Source organism: Marmota flaviventris, chromosome 17, assembly GCF_047511675.1.
Source record: "Marmota flaviventris isolate mMarFla1 chromosome 17, mMarFla1.hap1, whole genome shotgun sequence".
Lineage (NCBI taxonomy): Eukaryota > Metazoa > Chordata > Mammalia > Rodentia > Sciuridae > Marmota > Marmota flaviventris.
In genome coordinates, this window is record NC_092514.1 from 32,735,364 (window position 1) to 32,761,014 (window position 25,651).

General features: G+C 38.6%; 1 protein-coding gene across 1 annotated transcript; it reads right to left on the minus strand.

The window, feature by feature from the left end:
- Positions 1 to 3,126: 3,126 nt before the first annotated feature.
- Positions 3,127 to 25,643, minus strand: Glod4 (glyoxalase domain containing 4). The gene is made up of 9 exons (XM_027924535.2): positions 25,495 to 25,643; positions 22,139 to 22,188; positions 20,475 to 20,595; positions 18,488 to 18,632; positions 13,612 to 13,748; positions 11,742 to 11,828; positions 11,358 to 11,471; positions 11,182 to 11,268; positions 3,127 to 3,581 (listed from the first exon to the last, which is right to left on the minus strand). The coding sequence occupies exons 1-9, from the start codon at positions 25,582 to 25,584 to the stop codon at positions 3,516 to 3,518; spliced, it is 897 nt and encodes a 298-aa protein (XP_027780336.1). The 5' UTR covers positions 25,585 to 25,643; the 3' UTR covers positions 3,127 to 3,515.
- Between the last annotated feature and the right edge of the window lie 8 nt (positions 25,644 to 25,651).

Here is a 25,651-nt window from a genome sequence, read left to right on the forward strand (position 1 = left end):
TTTTAATGGTACTAGGGATTAAATGGTACTAAGTGTAAGTTCAAGTATGTCTTGAGGTTAAATCCAGAGATTTAGAATGGCTATGCTGCAAGAGTTCTCCTAGGTTAGATGGATTAAATGGTACTAGGGGTGCTTAGTCACTGAGCTACGCCTCCAGTCCTTTATATTTTTTTGAGTTCTGGTCTCACTAAGTTGCTGAACCTCACTAAATTGCTGAGGCTGGCCTCAAACTCACAATCCTCTTGTCTCAGCATGCACCATCATGCCCAGCCTTATTAACTGTTACTATGAATTTCAGAGGACAAGTTGAAGGCCTCCTGAAAATTGACTGCCAAACCACAATGGCTCTGTGTGACAGGTTAGATAGGCAGAATGTCACATAAAGGAGGTCTGAACATCCATGGTTTAGTTAGTTCCACCAAGATGGCGGGTAGATTACCTCTAACTCTCCATCTAACTTAGGAGAACTCTTGCAGCATAGCCATTCTAAATCTCTGGATTTAACCTCAAGACATACTTGAACTTAGCAGGCTAGACTCCACAACCTGTCAATTAAAAATCAAAGTGACTACTCTGAAAACCCAACTCTTGCTTTACAACTTCATCTGTTTAAAAGACCAGCTCATACAAAATTGCCTTTCTGAACTAGGGAGTAGCTCAGTGGTATACCACGTGCATAGCACATATGAGGTTCTGGGTTTGATCGCCAGCACTATAAAAATAAAAACAAAAAAGAAAAACCCAGGGGGTGGGGTTGTGGCTCAGTGTAGAGCACTCACCTGGCACATACAAAGCCCTTGGTTTGATCCTTAGCACCACATTAAAATAAATAAATAAAATAAAGGTATAGTGTCCAACTACAACTAAAAATAAATAAATATTAAAAAAAAGAAAAACCTATAGTACTTTCTCCAGTTCCACAACACTTTTCATTTAATTTATATTCCCTATCTTAGAGGAGCATATTCTTGAATTTCAAAGCAAAACAGGCCCTTTTTCTACACAAACATCTATATCTGTTTGTACTATGATTTGTTAATCTAATTTTCTATTAGATTATTAATTCCTGATAGTACCTCTTAATAATACTGTTCCCCAAAAAACAAACTACTGTTACCATGCATTAGGCTCTTATAAGGGGGACATATAGGGCTGGGTTTGTGGCTCAGAGGTAGAGCGCTTGCCTACCATGCGTGAAGCACTGGGTTCGATCCTTAGCACCACATAAAAATAAAGATATCCCATCCACCTATAACTAAAAAAAAAAAAACATTAAAAAAGGCGGGGACATATATATTTGTTATAGTAAATACAGTGGTTTATGTAAATACTGTGTGACTAAATAAACACTAGTTTCTTTACCTACTTAAGGTTGACTTTTTTTTTTCTTTTTTTGGTACTGGGGATTTAACCCAAGGGCATTTTCACTGAGATTCAATTTCAGCCTTTTGTATTTTTTTGTGACAGGGTATCTTTAAGTTGCTGAAACTTGCAATCCTTCTGCCTCAGCTACCCAAGTACCTGGGATTAAAGGCTTGCACTACCACATTCAACTTTATCTCGTATTTTTATGAATTGCCAAGATCATTGTAATGTCATGTGTAGCTAATAAAAAAAAAAAAACTTTATCTCGTATTTTAAAATACTAAAATGTTTTCCTCTTAAGTATCTTTCTATGCATGATAGAAAGCATCATACATGGTAGAAATCAATGCTGCTTACCCACCTAGAACATTTGCCTTTAAGAAACTAGCTTCCTTTTATTAATTTCATTGCCTGTCATGTTTTCCTTTGTTGTAATCTTTTTTATTCATTTTAAAATCATTTAATAGCCAGGCATGGGAGTGTACAGTTACTGGGGAGATGAATGCAAGAGGAATACAAGTTCAAGGCCAGCCTCATCAATTCAGGGAGACAGGGAGCCTGGGGATGTAGCTCAGTGGTACACTACACCTGGATTCAATTCTCAGTCCAAAAGGAAAAAAAGAAAGAAGTCATTTAGTGTATATGTTTGGCCTTTATCAAGGAATTTGGACATTTATTTTTCCAGAGTCCATCTTGTAATTTTAAGCCTACTATTTTTTAAAAATATTTATCAACTTCTATATCTTTTTTTTTTTTAAAAGAGAGTGAGAGAGAGAGAGAAAGAGAGAGAATTTTTTAATATTTATTTTTTAGTTTTTGGCGGACACAACATCTTTATTTGTATGTAGTGCTGAGGATTGAACCCGGGCCGCACGCATGTCAGGTGAGCGTGCTACCGCTTGAGCCACATCCCCAGCCCTAAGCCTACTATTTTTATAGTCATTTTAAACTGAAAATTATAATTACTTTCTTACCTCAGGAGGGATGATCACAATAAATTAGGAAATGATATTACAGAAAATAAGAAGCAAGATAAATAAATAATTACTATTATATCCATTGAGGAGGATTGCAAGTTTGAGACCAGTCTAAATAACTAAGGGAGACTCTGTCTCAAAATGAAAAATAAAAATGACTGGGAGGTACCTCAGTGGTAAAGTACCCCCAGGTTTGATTCCCAGTACTGCAAAAACAAATACAAGCCCCCCCCCCCCAAACAAACAAACACACAACAAAATGATTGTACAGAACCAAAGAGAAAACCACCAGATAACATTTTTTTTCAGGCTGCAGAAACCATTTAATCCATTTGTACATAAAGAAACTAGCCCAGAGGGGCACAGGGGCACACTTCTATAATCCCAGCTACTTGGGAGACTGAGGCAGGAGAATAGGAAGTTTAAGGCCAGCCTGGGAAACTTAGTGAACCCTGTCTCAAAATAAAAACTTTCTTAAAAGGGTTGGGGATGTATCTTAGTGATAGAGCACCCCTGGGTTCCATCCCAGTACTGCAAACAAAGCAAAGGAATGAAAAAAAAAAAAGAAACTAGCACAGAGCTGGGTGTGTAGAAACACAACACATTAAATCCTTCCCATCTGTTTTCTCTGGCTTCTCAAAATGTAAAGCAAGTAAAATGGGGTTTAACCAAATCTTTGTCCAAGGAAGAGAATTTCTTTAAAAAAATGTATATGTTAAGATCTGCTAGAGTAGAAGATTAGAACAGCATATTATCATCAGATGCTGGAATTATGACTACTATAAGCAATTGATTTGAATTTATTTGAACAGTAACTCCTTTAAAATCTACATGATTCATCAAAATTCCCTCCATTCCCAACCAAGACTAATGCCCCATAGAGTTGTCCCAGTCCAGAAAATAATTTGTTACTGATCTATTACCCAATGTACCATTACAGTCCAAGTGCAGATTACAGTGAGTTCCCCTCTACCTGGATTAATGATAATTGGATTTCATTTCTAAACATATCAGAGCTTTCAAAGATTGAAATCTACAAATCTTCACTACCCAGGTCTCCTTGCCTGAGCAGGACACAACCAAGTAGTAAGAACATTTATCAAAAAGGGACATATTAGGCTTCACAGGTGCCACGCAAGAATCATAAATGCTTGTTTCACATGATGTCTTCCATTAACCTGAAGCCTTTGGTTTGTTTCTTTCAGCAAACCACTCATCACTTTTATCTGCCGCCATTGCCTACAGAAACAGAAATATACATTTATTCCAAGTCTGAAAAACAATATACACTTTATATCTCACTGCATGTACTATGCACAAAGAAGAAATTGATATTTAAAGAGTGTTCATCCAGTGTATTTTGTTTAATGTGACAGAGATGCTAGTGAATACTGAGCAACCGCTTGGTGATTATCACTCTGCAGAGTTAAGGGCAAAGTCTGTTGGCTGATGAAAGAGCAGGGACCATGCATGCCAGCCTGTGAGGTCTGTGGTAGAACAAAAATCTTTAGTGTCATGAGACTCAATCTGAGACTGAGGCCAAATAAGAGCGGGTATTTAATGTTTTAGCTAGTGGGCCTTGAATGATTCACTTTTTTAAAAAATATATTTATTTTTTAGTTGTAGTCGCACACAACTACAACTATTTATTTTTAAGTGGTGCTAAGGATCAAACCCAGTGCCTCACGCATGCAAGGCAAGCGCTCAACCATTGAGCTACAACCCCAGCCCAAATGATTCACTTTTTAAAGGCTCCTCCTAGCCTACTCCACCAATATTGGTTCTGTTGGGTTAGTTTTGTGCCTATTAACTCAAGGAGAATCCTTGTTAATGAAAGAACTCTTACAAGAGTTCTTTTAGCTGTTTGTAAAGAAAAACACTTAGGCAGCCCAAAAGCAAGTATGGAAATAGCTTTCTTAAAAAAAAAAAAAAAAAAAAAAAAAAAGGACAGGGCTGGGGTGGTAGCTCAGTGGTAGAGCATTCGCCTCGCACACGTGAGGCCCTGGGTTTGATCCTTACTGCCACCATAAAAAAATAAAGTTATTGCGTTCATCTATAATTAAAAAAAATATTTTTTAAAAAATGACAGTTTTCATCACAAGCTAGGTACTAAGCTGGATCAGGTGTGGCTGCTGTGACAAAGTCTCAGGCTTTGGGGTCTATATAGAACAGCCTAGGACTCACATATGGAAACAATTACTTTGCACAGAGAATATGTGTGTGTGAGGCATTCACTATAATACAGCCATGAACAAAGTGGTACCTGACCAACAAGAAACAACTAATTGGAGAAAGTGTAAAAAATACCCATCTACCTTCAGAAGGAAGTCACAAGATGATGTCAGTAATTGAAAATGAGAAAACAAATGTATATAATGTATATATCTTGTTTAGAAACAGTAAAGGTGATGGCAGTCTTGGGTAATGGGTCAAAGATGGGGCAAGACATTATTACATTTCATTTATATAAATCTTAGTACTGGGCTGGGGATGTAGTTCAGTTGGTAGAGTGCTTGCCTTGCATGCACAAGGCCCTGGGTTCCATCCCCAAAACCACAAACAAACAAACAATAAAATCTTAGTATTATCTGATTTATTCTGATGAAAATAAAAGGTGCTTAAAAATCAAAGATATGCTAAAAAGCAACAAAGATTCACAATAGTTGGAATTGCAAAATTTTCTGTCTTTTAGGTACCATAAAAGTGGAGGGACAGAACCCAAGAAACTTTCTTAGTTTTTTGGTCTTTTTTTTTTAGATGTTGATGAACCTTTATTTTATTCATTTATTTATATGCGGTGTTGAGAACCAAACCCAGTGCCTCACACATGCTCACAAGTGCTCTACTACTGAACCACAACCCCAGTCCCAGCTCTCTGAGTTTTGAAGCACAAGTTGAAGAACAGGGAAGAGAAAAAAACTCTTTGGGCAAGGCAAGGTTTGGGTTAATATAAACAGTTCAATGGGACTGGAATATGGATAGGTAAGTGACCTTTGGGAGACAGGTAGAATAGATCAGAATAGGGAAGGGTCAGACATGTCCACGTCCTCTGTCAGAGGGTTTGGCATACATCTTGAAAGTACTGGAGAGCTATCAGAAGATTAAACACTTGTAAGAATTACTGGATTGCTGCTGTGGAAAGCTAACACTGGCAGCAAGAAAGGGGGATGTACTGGAAGGTGGCAAGAGGCTTTTGCAGTATTACAGGGGATAATGAGGACATTTTCAAAAATAAAGTTGTCAGACCAAAGACATTTCAGAACTCACATCTCTTGGTGACTAAGAGCTAGAAGAATTTAGGAGTGTGAAGAAACAACATACAAATGTGGCTCTGTCTGTACATCTAAAGCTATTTTAAAATAAAAAAAACATGTTAAAAACAAAACAACAACATCAAATCAGTCCTGAGGACTGTGGTGTGAACAATCGGGATAAAAGACATACTGTATATACTACCCACAAGAAGAAGCAGGATATAGAGAAAGGAAAAGAATCTACTGTGAAGCCCAAAAGACCTCCACCCAAGCCCCTGCTTGACACTTAGCTGAATGAATGATGTTTATGGCTGAGTGGCTTAATCATTTTTTTTAAATTTATTTTTTTAGGTGTAGATGGACACAACACAATTTCTTTATTTTTAAGTGGTGCTAAGGATTGAACCCAGCTCCTGCCCCTGCTAAGCGAGTGCTCTACCCCTGAGCCACAATCCCAGCCCTGGATTAATCTTTTTGAGCCTCAGTTTTCTCATCTGCAAAGGGGAATGCTATTAATCTTGCAGACTATACTAAGAATTATAGAAAGTACATAAAACACTTAAGAATGTGTCCAAATAAGAGATACTTAATAACAATCTCCATTGAATATTATTAAAAGAAGAATGGATTTTTCTTTTCTTTTTTTCTTTAAGATAAGTTACAGACATGCCGTGGGATCATGGTGAAGAGGCTCATTAGACACAACACTGGTCTGGAACCAAAAGCACTAAATATAAAAAGTGGATAAATGGGCGTCCCTGCTCTTCAAAAGACTCCACTGAGCCGGGAATGTAGCTCAGTGATAACATTTGCCTAGTATGTGCAAGGTCTTGGCTTCAAACCCTAGCACTACCAACAAAATAAAATAAAGAAAATAAAGAGCCAAACCAGAGTGGTAGTACATGCCGGTAATCACAACAACTTGGGAAGCTGAAGCAGGAGGATTGTGAGTTTGAGGCCAGCTTCAGCAACTTAGTGAGACCTTGTCTCAAAATAGAAAACAAAAAGACCTGGGGATGTAGCTCAGTGGTAAAGTGCTCCTGGAATAAATCCCTACACCAAAGACAAAAGAAAACAAAACAGACAAGCCATAGACTAGAAAAAATACTTGCATTTGCAGGTATCTACCAAATTACTTATATATAGAATATATAAAGAACTCTAACAAGTCAATAAAAATGAATAAATTAAAATATGGATTTAAATGAGCCTTAAAATAAGAGCAAATATTTAAATAAGAGAAAGAACATTTCAGGAGAATAAAATAATATGAACAAAGACATACAGAGTGAACAATAAATTCGTTTTAGAGATTAGTGAATAGCCTAGAATGGTTAAAATGTAAAACAGATCAGAAGTCTACCTTTCAAATCATTTGTCATGAAATCCACTGGATCAGATAAATTTGTTCTGTACTAATAATATATTCTAATTAAATAAAAACTAGTCACAAAAATGTAGGGCAAACCAACAGTATAAAACCATTTTTCAGACAACAGGGAAATTTTAATAACTGGATTTTTATCCCAGGACTGCCAAAAGAGAGGGAATGAGCACTGGATTTTAGATGACACTGTTGATACACAGTTCCCATCCCAGTGCCAGGGATTGAATCCAGGGCCTTGCACATGCTAGCACTCAACCACTGAGCTATAACCCCAGCCCATACTGTATATTTTTTAAGGGTGACAATGTCAACAATGGTTTATAAGAAAATTGTTTAGGGCTGGGGATGTGGCTCAAGTGGTAGCGCGCTCGCCTGGCATGCGTGCGGCCCGGGTTCGATCCTCAGCACCACATACAAACAAAGAAATAAATATTAAAAAAAAAAAAAAGAAAACTGTTTAATTCCTACTTCCTTATATTGTCATAAAAAGTACGAAATACTTAAGTATTTTAGAAATTTAAAAAATGGTATGTTAATCTGAGATTTGTCTTAGAAATCCCCAGCCAAAAGAAAAAAACAAAAGAAAATCAGGACTGGGGATTGAAGGAAAGAATGATAAAAATAACTATGGCACAGAGGTGATGGGTGAGAGTCACACAGGGATTTGTTGTACTTTTCTTTAGTCATCAGAGAAATACAAATTAAAACCAAAACAAGAAACAATCTTTCAACTGTTAGAATGGCTAAAACCCAGAAAACAAAAACCCCAAATGTTGGTGAGGATATGGAGAAAGTGGAATGCTCAAACACCTCCAGTACTTCCCCCTTATCCTTAGGTGATACTTTCCAAGACCCCTAGAGGATGCCAGAAACTGTAGATAGTACCCTATAATTTAGTGCTTTCCTATCTTAACTAGGCACTTACTTTGTCCTATGGCAATAACTTGCATTTTGAAATACAAAAGCAAAACTAATACAAATATCTTTTTACTTCTTCAAATTTTATAGATAAAAGATTTGATCGTATTGTTATCTTGGAATCTCAGCATGTTTTTTTTTTCTTTCCTTATTAATCAAGAATCTTTACCTTTTCACCTAAAAGAAGCACTGTGAAGCTTCTCTTTGGCATAATGAAATTGCCAACATCACTACTTTTGTGCTTTGAGGCCATTATTAAGTAAAATAAGGGTTGCTTGAACTCAAGCACTGCTATATCAAGGCACTTAATCTAAAAACCAAGATGGCTACTAACTGACTAATGTGAGAGGAGTGTATACAAGTGGCTACACTGGATAAAAAGATGATTCAAGTCCTAGGTGGAACAGAACAGGACAACAGGAGATATCATTATGCTACTCAGAACAGTGTGCAATTTCAAATGTATGCACTGTCGCTTTCTGGAATTTTCCATTTAATATTTTTGGAAACAAGAGACTATAGGTAACTGAAATCATGTGAAAAGAGAAATTGCAATTAAGAAGGACTACTATAGTATAATTACTATGAATAACTATTTGGTACTTTTGGATAAAGTAAAAGCAATTCTACTAAGAATTTACCTGAGGCATAAAACATGTATCTACAAGAAGATTTAAACAAGAATGTTCATAGCAATCTTCTTTTTAGGAGATAAACATCTGGAAACAGCTCAATTACATAACATTGAAAGAATCAATAAACAACTGTTATAAAGGTGAATACTATTCAATGAGAAAACAAACAAAAAAGAAATAAACTATGATGTATGTAACTACATGAAGGAATCTCAAAAATGTTGAAAGAAAGAACCGTGTATAAAAGAATACCTACTGAGTGATTCTATTTGTATGAGTCCAAGAACAAACAAAACTAATCTATAGTGCCAGAAATCAGAATAGCACTTGCCTCTGGAAAAAGTGGTCAAGAAAGATGTGAAGAAGGCAGAATCTCAAACTCTAATACCAAAGAAGAGAGTTTAAGAGAAGGGAAAGTTTGTAGATGGCATGAAAGAACAAGGAGGAAGTCCAGCAAAAAGTTGCCTGAGATTCTAGTTTCCTGCATAAAATTTACAAAAGATGTATCTGTATCTTCTTACACATTTCCTGCTTTAGTCTATGGTTTGCTGAGCTTTAAAAACCACAGAAAAATCCCATGAAGCAGATATTCTTACTTTCTCAGATTGTTAGATAAAGAAGCAGTAGTTCAAAGAATTTAAGTAAATTGTTTAAGATCATTTATATAGATATTAAAATGACAGGACTGGGATAGACTAATTAATTCCTTCAATCATTCAATAATGTATTTAGAGATAAGCCAGGTAAGATAAGTAGTGGCATGTGCCTATAGTCCCAGCTACTTAGGAGGCTGAGGCAGGAGGATCACTTGAACCCAGGCATTTGAGACCAGCCTGGGCAACAACTGCAAGACCCTATCTCTCTCTCTCTCTGTCTCTCATATATACATACACACAGAGTATTCAGAAAACCTTTACTACATGCTAGATACAAGAAGTCTGAGTAATTCCTTTGAAGATTGCTTGGAAAAAAATTTTAATACAAAATTTTTCATTTTAATACAAAATTTAAAATTGTAAATACAAAAACAAAACAAAACACAACTAACTTTTTTTAAAATCTTTTTTTTAAGAGGGTGGTACTGGGAAGTGAACCTAGGGCTTTACACATGTTATGTAAACACAATACCCCTGAGCTACTTCCCCAGCCCTTTTATTTTTATTTTGAGACAAGGTCTCTGTAAATTTCCCAGACTGTCCTTTAACTTTCAATCTTCCTGCCTCAGGCTCTCAAATAGCTGGGACTACAAGCACATACTACCATACCTGGCTGAAAAATCCAGTTTGATGAAAATAAAAAAGAAGTTTCTGGATTTGGCAAGATGGAAGTCCCAAAGATGTCAACATCAGCAAATATTTGAGTGACAAAGAGTTACTGCAGAATAGAGTGAAGTATAAATGGAGAGTAAAAAGTAGAAACTGTGTGCAAATTTTTAAAGAAGAAATCTAGGACTGGGGTTGTAGCTCAGTGGTAGAGCGCTTGCCTCTCATGCGTGAGGCCCTGGGTTTGGTGCCCAGCACCACATAAAAATAAAGATATTGTGTCCATCTACAACTAAAAAAAAAGGAGCGGAGGAAGGAGGGGGAAGAGGGGGGGGAGGAGAAGAAGGAGAAGGAGGAGGAGGAGAAGAAGAAGGAGGAGGAGGAGGAGAGGAGGAAGGGAGGAAGGGGAAGAGGAAGAAGGGGAGGAGGAGGAAGGGGAGGAGGAGGAAGGGAGGAGGAAGAGGAAGAAGAAGAAATCTATAGCCCAGTGTGGTGGCACACACCTATAATCCTAGCAGCTTAGGAGGCTGAGACAGGAGGATGGCAAGTTCAAGGCTAGATTCTGAAGATGTAGCCCAGTCATAAAGGTCCCTTGGGTTAAATCCCCATTACCAAATATAAAGAAAAAAGAAAGAGAGAAATTTATAAAGAAATCCAAAGAAAGGATATGGAGTTAATACAAAGCTTAAAAGATGGGAACTATTGGAGCTTGCTTGTATGCTGATGAGAACAATTCACTAGGAAGACAGACTGAGCTGCTGAATGGAAGAGAAGACCAGAAACCTAAGAAAGTGAGATGGAGCTGGGGCTGGGGAGCTGGGGTTGTATCTCAAGGGGTAGAGCGCTCACCTAGCATGTGTGAGGCACTGGGTTCGATTCTCAGCACCACATAAAAATAAAAGCATTGTGTTGTGTCCATCTACACCTAAAAAATAAATATTAAAAAAAAGAAAGAAAGAGAATGAGATGGGATGGTATCTTGGCATTCCCACACTTACTGAGCAGAATAATATTGTATACAGCAGCAGTGGTTCTCTAAGACGCCTGAGTCTACATAAGGGGTCATACAGGTAACAATGAAGACACAGGTCCCTGGCTAAAAAGTCACCCCAACAGCAAAAGGATGTGGTTCAGACATAAGAACCTGGACCCTACTGCTTTGGCCCTTTCCCATATACATTTATGCCTTCCCCCTTAGGCCTATGGTGACATAATATAGAAATAAGACTCACTGGCTAGGGTCATAGCACACTGGTAGAGCACTTGCTTAGCATGTATGAGGCATAGGGTTCAATTCTCAACACCGCATATAAATAAATAAAAAATAAATAAAGGTCCATTGACAACTAAAAAATATATGTTAAAAAAAAAAATCAGACTCACATCATCCAATAATTTGCTTCCCTCTGGATCCATTTTAGAAAGTTCTCGAAATGCTTCATCCCCAACAAAGCAAATTTCATGTCCATCCTATACCAATAAATAGAAAAGCAATTTGTAAAAAGACATCTCTGAAGAAACCCATGGTAAAGCCTGTCTCCTTGCTCAGTAATACTTACAGGGTCAGCCAGAATCACTACTTGTACTGTGGCCTTCCCTGGGGTATCCAGACTCACCAAGGGAGTCAGTATCGTCTGGTTCTCCTTTTTCATTAAGTCTTCTAAGTCTGGCAACTTGAGAAAAAGAAGGCAAAGTGAGCAAGGATCACATACTACTTTTATGGCAAGGATCAAATACTCATTAGCTCCAGATGAGTATCTGATCAGAAAGAACCATGGCACCAATTGTTTGATTTTATTATCTTAATGGCTCTTAAAATAACTGTTGAACTTGATTCCAAAGCGACAATCAGAATGAACCTGAAGAAGGAAGGCCAAGGTCCTCAGCTGAGTGGAACCAGCTAGTCACAGAGATTAAACAAAAGTCAGGTGATCTAACATTACCTCTTTATGGGGACAAGAAAAGGCAATTCTTCCAAAAGCTGCTGCATGGTCAACTGCACCCTTGATGCCCTGCAGCTCCAACTTACACTGAGAAGAAAGAAGAGAGTTTATGCTTCTGGACAGGTTATACATGCATATGGTAACAAAATTCAAACAGTGGGGCGAGGGATGTAGCTCAGTAGTAAAGTATTTGACTAGCATGTTTAGACCCTGGGTTTGATCCTAGATCCCCAGCACATTAAAAAAAAAAAAAAAAAAGTTAAAGAGTACTAAAAGAAGTAAAAACAAAGTCTTCCTCCTACTTTCACCCAAGAAGCCACCAGTCTCCAATGTCCAGAGTTTTCTTCTAGGCACATTTTGTGTGTGTGTGTGTGTGTGTGTGTGTTTTGTTTTATATAAATGGTAGCCCAATTTACAAGTTATTCTATCATTTGTTTTCTTTACTTAACATTACCACATACCAGTACATAAAGATTTGCCCCAGGCTTTTCAATAGCTATATAATAATCCATTCTGTTTTTTTTGTATTGTTTTTGTTTTTTGTGAGGGGGTTTTTTGGTACTGGTGATGGAACCCTTGTGCATAGTAGGCAAGTCTTCTACCACTGACCTACATCCCCAGTATCCTATTCTATGGATTAATTATACAGTTTTTAAATATTCCTCTAATCCACAGGACCTGAAGATTCCTATCTTTTCCTACTACAAACAATGCTACAATAGATAACCACAAACACACTTCTTTGTGCATGTATATGCTGAGTACATCTATTAAAAAATAGACCCCAGGGCTGGGGTTGTGGCTCAGCGGTGGAGCCCATGCCTAGCATGTGCGAAGCCCTGGGTTCGATCCTCAGCACAACATAAAAATAAATAAAAGTATTATGTCCAACTACAACTAAAAAGTAAATATTAAAAATATATATAATACGGGCTGGGGTTGTGGCTCAGTGATAGAGCACTTGCTAGCACATGTGAGGCGCTGGGTTTGATCCTCAGCACAACATAAAAAGAAATAAAATAAAGGCATTATGTCCAACTACAATTAAAAAAAAAAAAAAAAAAAATATATATATATATATATATAAAAAACAATCCCAGCTACTTAGGAGGCTGAGGCAGGAGGATCACAAGTTCAAGGCCAGCCTGGGCAAATAATAGAGATCCTGTCTCAAAAAACAAGACAAAACACAACCCCCAATAAGGGCTGGGAATGTCACTTAGTGGTAAAGTAGTTGCCTAGCATGTATAAGACCCTGGGTTTAACCCCAAGTGCCACCAGAAAATAAAATATCCAAGAAGTACAATTGCTGGGCCAAAGTATGAAGACTAAATCAGGTTCAAATGCTAGGTTACTAAGTATATATATACTTACATATATAAAAACAGATCACGCATTAATTCTTGTTTGTGTCTAAGAAATTCCACCTCCTATAATGTGTTGGCCGTGCTGGGGATAGAACCCAGGGCCTTTCATGTTAGGCAAAGGCCTTTCACTGCTCTACCACTATGCCATATCCCAGCCTATTCCACTTCAAAACAGATATATTCCCAAATAGAAACAGAAATAATATCTGAGTGGTGAGATTATCACTAATTTTTATTTTATTCTTTCTGTCTGTATAAACATTGAATCAGGGCTGGGGTTGTAGCTCAGTGGTAGAGCATGTGTGAGGCGCTGGGTTCAATCCCCGGCACCACCACATTAAAAAAAATAAAATAAAAATATTGTGTCCACCTACAACTATAAATACATACATACATAAATAAATTTTGAGTCACTGTGAAGAACTATGGGAACAACCTTCATGTTCCCCTCATTTATAAAACAAACTCAAAGAAACAAGTTATTTTTTTCCAAGATCACTTACCTGGTTATCAGCATAGCCCAGCAAAGCCCTTTGTTTCTCTTCATCTTGTTCATAAATTTTCATTCCCAGTAGATTAGACCAGTAGTGCAAGGACTTCTGAAGATCAGACACTGCAAGAGTTACTTTCAATACAGGATCTGTAAAGTAATAAATCAGCAGGAATAGATAGGTCATTTTGGTACAACAGATTAAAAAGACCAAGCTGGGCATGGTGGATTGCAAGTTCATGGTCAGCCTCAACAATTTAGAGAGACCCTCAGCAATTTAACAAGACCCTGTCTCAAAATAAAAAACAAAATGGGCTGGGGGTGTAGTTCAGGATTACTGGTTTCAAACTCCAGCACCACAAAAATACATATATACAAAAATAGGCTTAGGGCTGGGGAGATAGCTCAGTTGATAGCCCTAGGTTCAATCCCCAAAACAAAACACTCAATCATATATAAGAATTTAGTTAATGGGGGTGGGAATATTCCTTAGTAGTAAAGTGTATGCTTTGCATATGTGAAGCTCATGGTTTGATATCCCCCAAAAGAATTTAGTTTATGATTTAAAAAAGGATTTTAAATCAGTATGAAAGGGCACCTTATTCAATAGACGACACTAATTTAATTGGATAATCAATTGGTGGGGAAGAGGTATGTATTTGAACTAAATAGAAAATTAAATGCATTCCTAATGGGTTAAAGGGATCAAGTTTAAAGAATAAAACTAAGAAAATACTAAATACAGGTGATGATTTATACAATTTTAGATTGGAGGATGATTTTTATTTAAATATGACACCAAAGATAGAAAAACCATGAAGAAAAAAAGCCTGCCAGGTTAACTACACAAAATGGGAAAATCCTAGACAATAAGAACTAAAAGAAGAATTCTAGGGCTGTGGATGTAGGTCACTGGTAAGGTACAGGCCTAGCATGTACAAGCCCTGGGTTGAATCTTGAATGCTCCTTGTCCCCCAAAATAATTAATAATTAAGATTAAAAAGTAAAGAATTGGGCTGGGGTCGTGGTTCAGTGGTAGAGCGCTTGTCTAGCATGTATGAAGCACTGGGTTCGAATCTCAGCACCATACATGAGTAAATATAGTCCATTGACAACTAAAAAAAATAAAGAATTAGGAAAAAATTTTTGCTATACATAGGACAAACATTAATATGAAAATCATATTTAAGTACCAATGAGAAAAAGGTGAACAGCCTAGAAAAATTGGCAAAAGGTGCAAAGCAGATATCCACATGAGGAGGAACTGCAATGGTCAATGAACATGAAAAACTTATTCAACCTCACAAATCATCAAAGAAATTTAAATTCATATAAAATATTTCATCTAACTGGCAAATAATTTGGTTTTTCATTATTATTATTTTTATTTTTGTTCTCTTGGCAAACAATTTTAGTTTTTTCACATTGTTTGAATTAAACCCACGTCCCCAGCCACAGGAAAATAATTTAAAAAGTAGTGTTAACTGTGTGTGTGTGGGGGGGAGCGGGCAGGGGTCACAATCATAGAGTAATGATAGAGTGTAAATTAATACATTTCTGGTCAACAATTTGATAACTGCCTCACATGTATGAGGACTGGGTTCCATCCCTGGCACTGCTTTAAAAAAAAATAACAGTATTCTTGACAGAATGTATCAAAATCTTTAAAAATGTACATTATTAAAAGAGCAAGTCCAGTTTCAGCAATTCAAAAAGTAATTGTGGATGTATGAAGGTCTTTCATCACAAAGACACTTGTCAGTGTTGCCCAAAAAATGAAACACTGGGAATAACATAAACATTCAACAATAGAGAATTGTTTATCTTCCTACAATGTGATAATGCAATGGAATTCTTGCAATGGATAATGAAGACAGATCCTGTCTAAAATAAAAAAGGGCTGGGGATGGGGCTCGGTTGAACCCTGGGTTCAATCACTGGTACCAAAACAAAACAAATCAACAAGTCCCAGTTGATTCAGAACCTGAAGGAATGCAGGAACAGGAATGGGAATAAGTTTTTGAAACTAAACAGGAATGAATAATTCAAACAAAGGATGGATGCCAGCTAGACTTCTACTTCTCTTACAATGCCAGCCTACTTCTCTTACAATGATGGGTTCAGCAGCAAGCACAGTGTATTAAATCTGACCAGGAAGTTAGCTAAAAGATTACAAGAAAGTTCTGCACAAAGAACAGTAAGAAGTTGGTTTCCTGACCCCTGCCCAAGTGAATGTGTGACAACATGTAGCCCTAACTGCTACTGGCAGCAGATTTAACTCCATTACCAACAGAAAATTAATGCCCCAAGGATGTTATCATTACCTCCCAAGGAGGACAAAAACAGTATCTAAAACACTTGGGACTCTAAGTGTTTCAGATTTTCAGGTTTTAGAAAATTTGCACAGACTTTTACTGGTTGATCATCCCTGATCCAAAATGCTCTGAAATCTGAAACTTTCTGAGTGCAGACATGACGTTCTAAGTATGATGTTTTGGATTTCAGAACATTTGGAATTTTTGGAATAGGAATACTCACCTGTATTGAATAACTATTAAGATTAGAGGAAGAAAAAAAAAGTATGATGGATTTAGTTGCAGAAATTATGGTTTAAAATAGTATTCAGACCAACCACAGTGACACATGTCTGTAATCCCAGCAACTGGGGAGGCTGAGGTAGGAGGACTGTAAGTTTGAGGCCAGCCTCAGAAACTTAGGGAGACCCTGTCTCAAAATAAAAATAAATAACAATGAGAAAGGGATAAAGATGTGGCTCAGTGATAGAGTAGCCCTCGGTTCAATCCCTAGCAGCAAAAAAAAATGAAAATAATAAAGTCAGTATATAAAGCAATAATTGCCTGTCAAAAAAAAAACAAAAAAAAAAAAAAAACACACAGCTAGGAATAGTAGTTCATGCCAATAATCCTAGCAACTGGAGAAGTTGAGGCAGGAGGACCACAAGTTCAAGGCCATCCTCAGCAACTGAACAAAGCCCTAAGCAACCAAGTGAGATTCTGTCTCAAAAAATAAAAAGGGGATCTAGCTCAGCAATAAAGTACCCCTTGGTTCAATCCCCAGTACCAAAACAAAACAATGACAAAAATGCTTTCTGCATCATGTCCCAAATGCTGAGTCTAATTTTAGTTTTCAGTGCTATTTGTTTTTCATCATGCTCAGCAAAAAGAAAGACCAATCCTTTCTGATGTGGGAGGGTAGACCAGCTGTGTAGGACTTATTGCAAGCTGGTATTTCTGTACTTCATTGATGATTGAAGGGTTTTTTTTTTGTTTTTTTATTTTCTGTATGGGGGGATTGAACCCAGCATGCTTTACCATGAGCTACATCCCAAGTCCTTTTTATTTTGAGACAAGGTCTTGCTAAGTTGCTGAAGGCTTTGCAAAGTTACTGAGGCTGGCCTTCAATTTGCAATCCTCCTGCCTCAACTTCCAGAGTTGCTGGCATTACAGACATGTATTACCACACCTGGCTTGGAAAAAAGAATTTATATGGTTCATGTCAAGTCACCTACAGGCATGTGTTCACTGAGTGAAATGGCAGGCAGAATTGTCCTTGTTCTTTACCAGCCTCCTCCTGCCCTGCACTGCTACCACCTCACCCTTTTTTTTTTTTTTTTGCTTTTGTGTTGGCAAAGAGGCAGTTGAATTTATAGGAATTAAGTATACATGATGAAGCTGTCACTATCTTGAAAAAACACACCTTGTGAGATTTCTTTCCTGCTTTATGTGACAGGCAGTGTGGTGAACTCCTCACTTCTGTTTCATCGTTACCAAGTACCAGCATAGAGTTTTGGAAACTAACCTCAGCTCAAGTGGTGTGTCTAGGAATAATCCTACTTCTCTTACAATGATGGGTTCAGCAGCAAGCACAGTGTATTAAATCTGACCAGGAAGTTAGCTAAAAGATTCCAAGAAAGTTCTGCACAAAGAACAGTAAGAAATTGGTTTCCCGACCCCTGCCCAAGTGAATGTGTGACAGTATGTAGCCCTAACTGCTACTGGCAGCCATCCTATCATCAAGAGGACTTAGCTCTAGGAGAAATACACTGAAGAAAATAGAACATTTTAGAGAAAACTTGGGTAGTGACACTGATATTTTTTCTACTAGAATACCTGCTCTGTGAGCTAAAAATTTTTCCTATCATTCAAATTAGTCTGAGTTGGGTTTTCTGTTATTTGCAACTGAAAGAATCATAAGTAGGTGCATTACCAATAGTACAAAACCAGTCTAGATTCCCTGTTGACTAATGTTCTAACATGATAATATAATTACTCAGAAAACAGGTAAGAGCACTGGCTTGTGAAGGACATGTCATATCAAAACAAAAAGACTCTATAGCAGTAAGAAACCCCACTCCCTCTCTTCTTTCATCAAAGGTGGCTTTAGACAGGTGCTCTGGTTTGGATCTGGAATGTTCCCAAGGCTCAAGTGTTGAAGACTTAGTTCTCAATGCAGCAAAAGTCCCAGAGGTGGGACTTTCGGGAAGTGATTGTCTCATGAGGGCTCTAACTTCATCGGTGGACTGGTCCATTAATGGGTTTAATAATCTGATGGTATTATGAGGAGGTAGTGAAACTGTAGGATGTAGGGTCTAGTTGAGAAATTAGGTCACTAGGGACACACCCCGGAAGGGCAATTCTTGTCCCTGGCCCCTTCCTGTTTCTCAGTTCTCTGCCATGAACTGAGAAGCTTCCCTTGGCCATACCCTTTCATCATTATGTTCTGCCTCATCTGAGGCTCAAAGCAACCATGGACTGAAACTGAGTCAAAATACACTTTTCCTCCTTTAAGTTGTTTATATCAGGTATTTTGGTCATAACAACGAAAAGCTGAATAACACAACAGGTTTTTACTCATCCTGATGTAATTACCTGACTGAAGTAGACTGCGATTCTGCAAATAGAATTTATATCCTCCTGGGGCCTCAATTTCAAAAACTCCTTCTGCAACTTCACTGAGTGGCCACTCCAGCTTCCTGGCATTGCTGACAGCCTGGCTAGAAGCAAGTGTGATTCCCTATAACAAACAATGAACACACCCACACATATAATCACAACAGATCTTTTACAGAACAAGGAGCCAAAGTCCACTGACTCTAGGTCAAATTACTTAAGATTTAATTGGCATTCCAAAATTTTCTTCCATTAATTGCAAAGTATGTTTTGGATGTTTTCCTCCCACAAAGATTCAGATGTTTTTGGATCACAGAAGAGAAATTCAAATGTCAGTAAAGTATATCTATTCAAATATTCAAGATCTAGGGCTGGGGGTACCGTGGTACTGTGCTTGTCTAGTATGTACAAGGCTCTTGGTTCAATCCTCAGTTGAAAACCAACAAACAAAAAAATATTTTTTCAAGATGAAGCCAGAGAAATCTTGATTTTTCCTTGGCCTGTCAGCTACCTCTTCTGAGATTTTATTTATTTATTTATTTATAGGCATGGTCTGGTTATGTAGCCTAAGCTGGGCTTGAACTTGGCAATATTCCTGCCTCAGCCTCCTGAGCCATTTTTTTTTTTAAGTTGTAGGTGGACACAATATCTTTATTTTTATGAGGTGCTGAGGATCAAATCCAGTGCCTTATACATGCAAGGCAAGTGCTCTACCACTGAGCCACAACCCCAGCTCCTAATTTTTGCTTTTTGTTTTAAAATATTTATTTTTTAGTTGTAGTTGGACACAATACCTTTATTTATTTTTTATGTGGTGCTGAGGATCGAACCCAGGGCCCCACACTTGCTAAGCAAGTGCTCTATTGCTGAGCCACAACCCCAGCTCCCAATTTTTGCTTTTTATTTTAACTTTTTCTATTTAGAATTTATTTTAAATTTAGGGCTTCCTGGTATTTGGCTTATTTGCAAATGTTGGTAGTAATGATAACGTAGTCTTCACTTTTGTGTAAAATAGGTAGAGAACCCAAATTTGAGGGGGAATAATGCAAACAAAACAATATAACATTTATATGAGGCAGAGAGGTAAGATCCTGAAGCTATGATGAGAGCCCAATATGTCTCTACTGAAACTTTGGGGTTTGCAGGCACCCCCCAGGACAAGGGAGTATACTGCCCACTCCCATGTCCCCAGGAGGGGAGTCCTATATGGAAATAATGGCCACCTCTGGGGTGCAGCTTCTGAGGTTCTGCCTCTGCAAGCAGAGCCTGGGCATCTGATAAGGACAGGTTCCAGCCCAGGACCAATTTTTGCTTTTAAAACAACAAAAAATTAAACAATTAATGAACTTTAAATTTACTCAAGTACTCAATAATGTACACTTGGGTCTCCTGAAAAGGCCAGCCTCATTTCTTTTTTAAATAATTTTTTTAGTTGTAGATGGACAGAATATCTCTATTTATTTATTTTTATGTGGTGCTGAGGATCAAACCCAGGGCCTCACACATGAGAGGCAGGTGCTCTACCACTGAGCTACGGCCCCAACCCCTGCCAGCCTCATTTCTAATTTGGACTATAATAGTCTCTGCTGCAATCTGATTAATTCATCACCCACTGTGCAGCCACAGTAAACTTTCCAAAATGCACCCAATAGCCTGTTTTCAAGATAGCTCCTGGACCTTGCTTTCTCCTCTGCTCAAAACCCTCAATAGCTCTTCATTTCACTCAGATGGATTATAGTGGCCTAAAAAGGTTCAATCTAATCTGACCCCATCTCCTACCACCTTTCCCTGGTGTTCTCCATTCCAGTCACCCTGGTTTCCTTGCATTTCCACATGGCTAACTCCCTTACCTCCTCGGAACCTTTGCTCCAATGTCACCTCCTCATGGATTCACGGACTCAACAAATTCAGATTAAACAAGTCATCTACCCTAGCCAAAAATCTACTGGGATAGAGTGATATTTACCATGAAGTCATTGCCCAGCTTGTAGTCTCCAATGCCATAATTGTAAGTCAGCTCTGCAACAAAATGATCATCCTCAGGCCCAAATCCCACCATTGTTTTACTCCATTTCCCATCATAAGGCCTAGAAAAATGAAAGTAAATGAACCCAGTGACCATAGGCAAAATCTGCTATAGTCCTCCCTCAGAGAATTATGGGGCACAGAATGGTGGGCAATCCCTTCTGGTCCTAAAAGTTCTCATAAGGTTATGATGACCTCAGGAGTTGCTGAGAACAGCTGAGGGCAGTGCTCATGGGCCCCAACTACAAGCTTCAAAGATCATCTGTTTAGCACTTTACTGGAAGGAAAGATTCATTTACACCTTCTTTTTTGGCAATGGGGATTAAATCCATGGTCTTGTGAATGGTAAGCATTAGGTAAGCACTCTACCACTAAGCTATATCCCTAGCCCTTTAAATATTTTAATTTTGAGACAGGGTCTTGCTAAGTTGCCCAGGCTGGTCTCAAACTCGTAATCCTCCTGCCATATCCTCCTTAATAGCTGGGGTTAAAGGCATGTTTGTTCACTTTTCTTTAAAGCAGAAAGTAGAATCCTAAAGAAAAAAAGAATACTAATTTCCAACCTAAGTTCCTAAGTTCTGAACTTAGTTTGTTTATTTGTATATCAATCAACAAGCACACAAATCCCAACAGGCCTTGGAATTTTTCAACTTGATGTGGCTATTAAACTTAAAAGATACTCAATAACCAATGTTTTATCCAGAGCACATATTTGTGTTTATGGTGTAATATATCTAATTCCTGTCACAGAGGTCCAAAAATCCTTGGAATTTCCTGGTATTGGGGTATCTTTCCTAGTAAGTCCTTTCCATAATGCCTGAGTTTATGATAATGAACTGTCTTAGAGTGGGGCCCTTAGAGAGCCCTAGAATAGGGCTGACTCCATAAAAATCAAGTAATGAAAGGGTTTGAAGTTTCAGCCCCACTCCCCTTTGGGAAGGGGAAGGGTTAGAGATTAAGCTCTAATAATCTGTGTAAAACTACTGAACAACAAAACTAGATGAGCTTCTGGGTTGCTGAACACATGGAAGTACTATGAGGGTGAATATCCAGAAAGAATATGGAAGCGCCACACCTCCTTTCTCCCATATTCTGCTCTATGCACCTCTCCTACTTGGCTGTTCCTGAGTTACAACCTTTATAATAAACCAGTAAATAAAAGTAGTGTTTCTCTGAATTGTGAGCCTTTCTAGCAAACATGTGAACTTGAAGAGGTAGTCATGGAAACCTCCAATTTATAATTTCTGGTAAATCAGAAATAGCAGAGGCCCAGACTTGTGCTGCGCAGCTATATTGGGGTAGTCTTGTGGGAATGAGCCTTTTATTTGTGGGATCTGACACTAACTTCAGGTGGACAGATTAAGAATTTAGTTAAACAGTAGGACACCTACCTGGTATTGGGAGAGTTGGAGAAATGCCTGGTTTATCAGAAGTGCTATGTGAGAGTACAGAGAAACAGGATGGTTTCCCCAGTGTTCTTCAAGTTACCTCCCTGATTTACTGACTCCTTCATTTATTCCATTTATAGTCACTTTGAGAAACTGCCTTCTGTTCTCCTGGGGGTATTCAGAGCCTACAGGAGATTTAAGATACAAGATGTCATACCCATTACAGGCAGCTTTGCAGCCTTCTTCAAATTCCTCATGCCGCAGAACCTGGAAAGGGAATTAAAATAAATTGTAAGGTTTTACTAGTATTGCACATAGTATATTTAGCACAAACTAAAAGGTCAAAACACAGACATTATCATTTGTAAACTTTATTTGTTTAAAAAAAAAAGGAAAGGAAAGGAAATGACGGAGAGAAGAAGAGAAGGAAAAAGGAAGAAAAAGAAGAAAGGAAGGAAAGAAAAGCTTTATACCTTTCCCAAGCTAGAAGAGGTAAGGGAGAGCAGCTTGACACCAAACTGCGAGCAAGCCAAGTTGTAAAATTCTACCTAGATTGGGAAGCAGTGCTGAGATGGAAAAAGTGTGGTTTTTCAGCATCAGAAAAATCTGATTTGCAATTCTGGTTCTCATCTAGCAGTGTGTAATTCTGAGCAAGCTGCTTAGGCTTGGAGTCTGTCTCCTCATGTGTTGGTGAAAATGGGTAACTTGTTAAAGCATCTACCATAGAACCTAATATGCATTAGATTCTCAATGTCTTAATTTCTGTCCCCCCCGCCTTTTTCTTTGTACCAAAAACGGAAAAGACACTTTACTATTCAGCTACATTCCCTGTTTAAATTTTGAGACAGGGTCTGGCTAAATTGCTGAGGTTGGCCTTGAAATTGAAATCCTCCTGCCTCAGCTTCCGAAGTCCCTGGGATTTCAAACATGCACCACCATGCCCAGCACTGTTTTCCTTTTCGATTCCATGGCTACTGTTTTAGTTGAAGCTCCCATCATCTCTTTCAAAGACTACTATTAGGCCGGGCACAGTGATACACATCTGTAATCCCAGGAACTCAGGAGGATTCCAAGTTTGAGGTCAGCCTCAGCAATTTAATGAGATTCTCTCAAAATGAAATGGGCTGGGGACATATCTCAGTAGAAAAGTGCCCCTGGGTTCAATCCCCAGAATCAAAGCAAAACAAAACGCAGAACAAAACAAAACTCTACTAATCTTCTTCCATTATACCACCATAAAAGTGTATCACTAAAGAACACTTCTGCCGGGTGCAGTACATGCCTGTAATCCCAGCAGCTCAGGAGGCTGAGGCAGAAGAATCTTGAGTTTAAAGCCAGCCTCAGCAATTTAGCAAAGCCCTGAGCAACTCAGTGAGACTCTGTCTCTAAATAAAATACAAAAAGGGCTAGAGATGTGGCTCAGTGGTTAAGTGTCCCTGGGTTCAATCCCCAGTACAAACCACAAACCATTTCTGATTACATCACTGCCTTATTTAAAAAAAAAAAATTGGGGGCTGGGGTTGTGGCTCAGTGCTCTTAGCACGTGTGAGGCCCTGGGTTTGATCCTCAGCACCACATATAAATAAACATTTAAAAAAAAAAATTGATCTCCCTATTTACTGAAGCATCAAATCCAAATTCTCAAGCCCAGTATTCAATACACTTTCAGAAGCAATCCCAATCTATTTGCCTTGCTACCCCATCTCTTCAACTTCAAGTAGATAAAGGCACATAAATAGTGGTGTTTCCAAACATATCTTTGCATCATCTACTCAGTTCTTCTAGTATAACTCACTCCTTCCTCTGATTTTGATCCTTGGAAATACTATTTCTATATTCTATAGGTCAACTTGAATGTACAGTCTTTATGTTATTATTCCTTGATGACTCAGGTTAGAAAACCTTGCCTTTTTAATTTTTCTAATACTTCTAGAACATACATATATATCTAAGGGTCAAATGCTTTCTAGATTTAAAAAAAATTATTTAGTTGTAGATGAACACATAGTATCTTTATTTATTTTTTATATGGTGCTGAGGATGGAAGCCAGTGCTTCACACACATGAGAGGCACACACTTTACCACTGAGCTACAGCCCCAGCCCCTCAAATACTTTTTTTTGGTGGTGGTGCTGAGGATTGAACCCAGGACCTTGTGCATGCAAGGCAGGTACTCTACCAACTGAGCTATATCCCCAGCCCTCAAATACCTTCTAAATAACATGTATAATCTTCACAACAGCCCTTTAATCAATGAGGGAAAACAGTAAATAGAGCTTTGTGGTTTTCTGCTATCATTTACTAAGACATTAATTCTGACTTCTACTACTTTTAGCTAGGTACAAATTCAATCCCCATCTCCACCTCACCCCTGACCATGAGCTCTAGTTGTGGCTAGATATCAAAATCTTTTGCAAGTCTGTCATCAAAACTCAACACAGTACCCTGAAAAAATATTTCACTGTACTAAACCTCAACCCTTTTTTGAGACAGGGTCTCACTAAATTGCTCAGGCTGGCCTTGAACTTGTGATCCTTCTGTCTCAGCCTCCTGAGTAGCTGGGATTACAGGCCTGCACCATCCTGCGGTCACTGCATATATTTTTTTAAACCACTGATGTACTCAGGTAACTCCCTTTGTACTCCGGGTCTTCTGTACTGTTTCTACACAAAACCACCCTTGGCTCTAACAATGCCTTCAACACTGGTGTGTACTCTCCTTCCCTGACTTACTAGGAGTTCCCTAAAAACCTCCTTCCATGTTCTCAGGTGAGCGACCCGTGAAGAATCACAGCTTCTCAGAGCTGGAGACATGCAATTTGATGAAGGCAGTGGGGAAGAGAATGGATTCTGACCTCATACTTAGGCCTGGATTGTTGAAAGGAGAGTCAACGATTTATCCAGAGAGATGAGAGAGTTATGGAGAGAAACCACACAAACTAGCCCTGACCAAAGCAAAACTTTGAATATGCTGATTATCTACCCAGAAAGGCTCCAATACCAGAAGAGACTGCGTTATTGTTCACTGGAAGAATATTATGTAAGTTTTTGGTTGTTTATTATCTTCACAGTACATTGGAAGCTCCCCAAGGCAGACGCTCAAAAATATTTGTGTATGTAAGTGAAAAAACGTGCGCATAGCTAGCATGTCAATCCTTTTTTGTAACGCCCACCGCGGTGGCCCACGCCTGTAATCCCTCCGGAGGGAGGCTGTGGCAGGAGGATCCCAAATTCGAGACCAGTCGGGGCTATTTGGCGAGACACTGCCTCAACTAAAATTTAAAAAATTAAAATTATTTTTTTTTAAAGGTTGGCCATGTAGCACAAGTGGTAACTCGCTTGTAGAGCATTGCGAAGCCCTGGGCTCGGCCTCCAGTATCAAAAAAAAAAAGAAAAGAAAACACAAAACAGTACCTAACCCGTAACCGGGGACTCAGCGTTTCCTGAAGCTGAATACCCCGCAGGGCCAATGGGAGAATCCAGGGCCCAAGGTCCGACCACACACCCTTGACCCCCCTCCTCCGCCAGGCACTTCCAGCCTCGCGCGCCAGCCCCTGTCGGCCCCAGCCTGCACCTTCATCCCCAGGACATCTCGAAAGAAATGCGTCGTCTGGAAGCGGTTTCCCACTTTGAAAACGAAGTGCAGAGCTCGGCGACCAGCCATGACTCCCCACGCCACACCACCGGCACTCAGACAGCGACGCCCCACCCACACAGACGGCGCCGAGGGC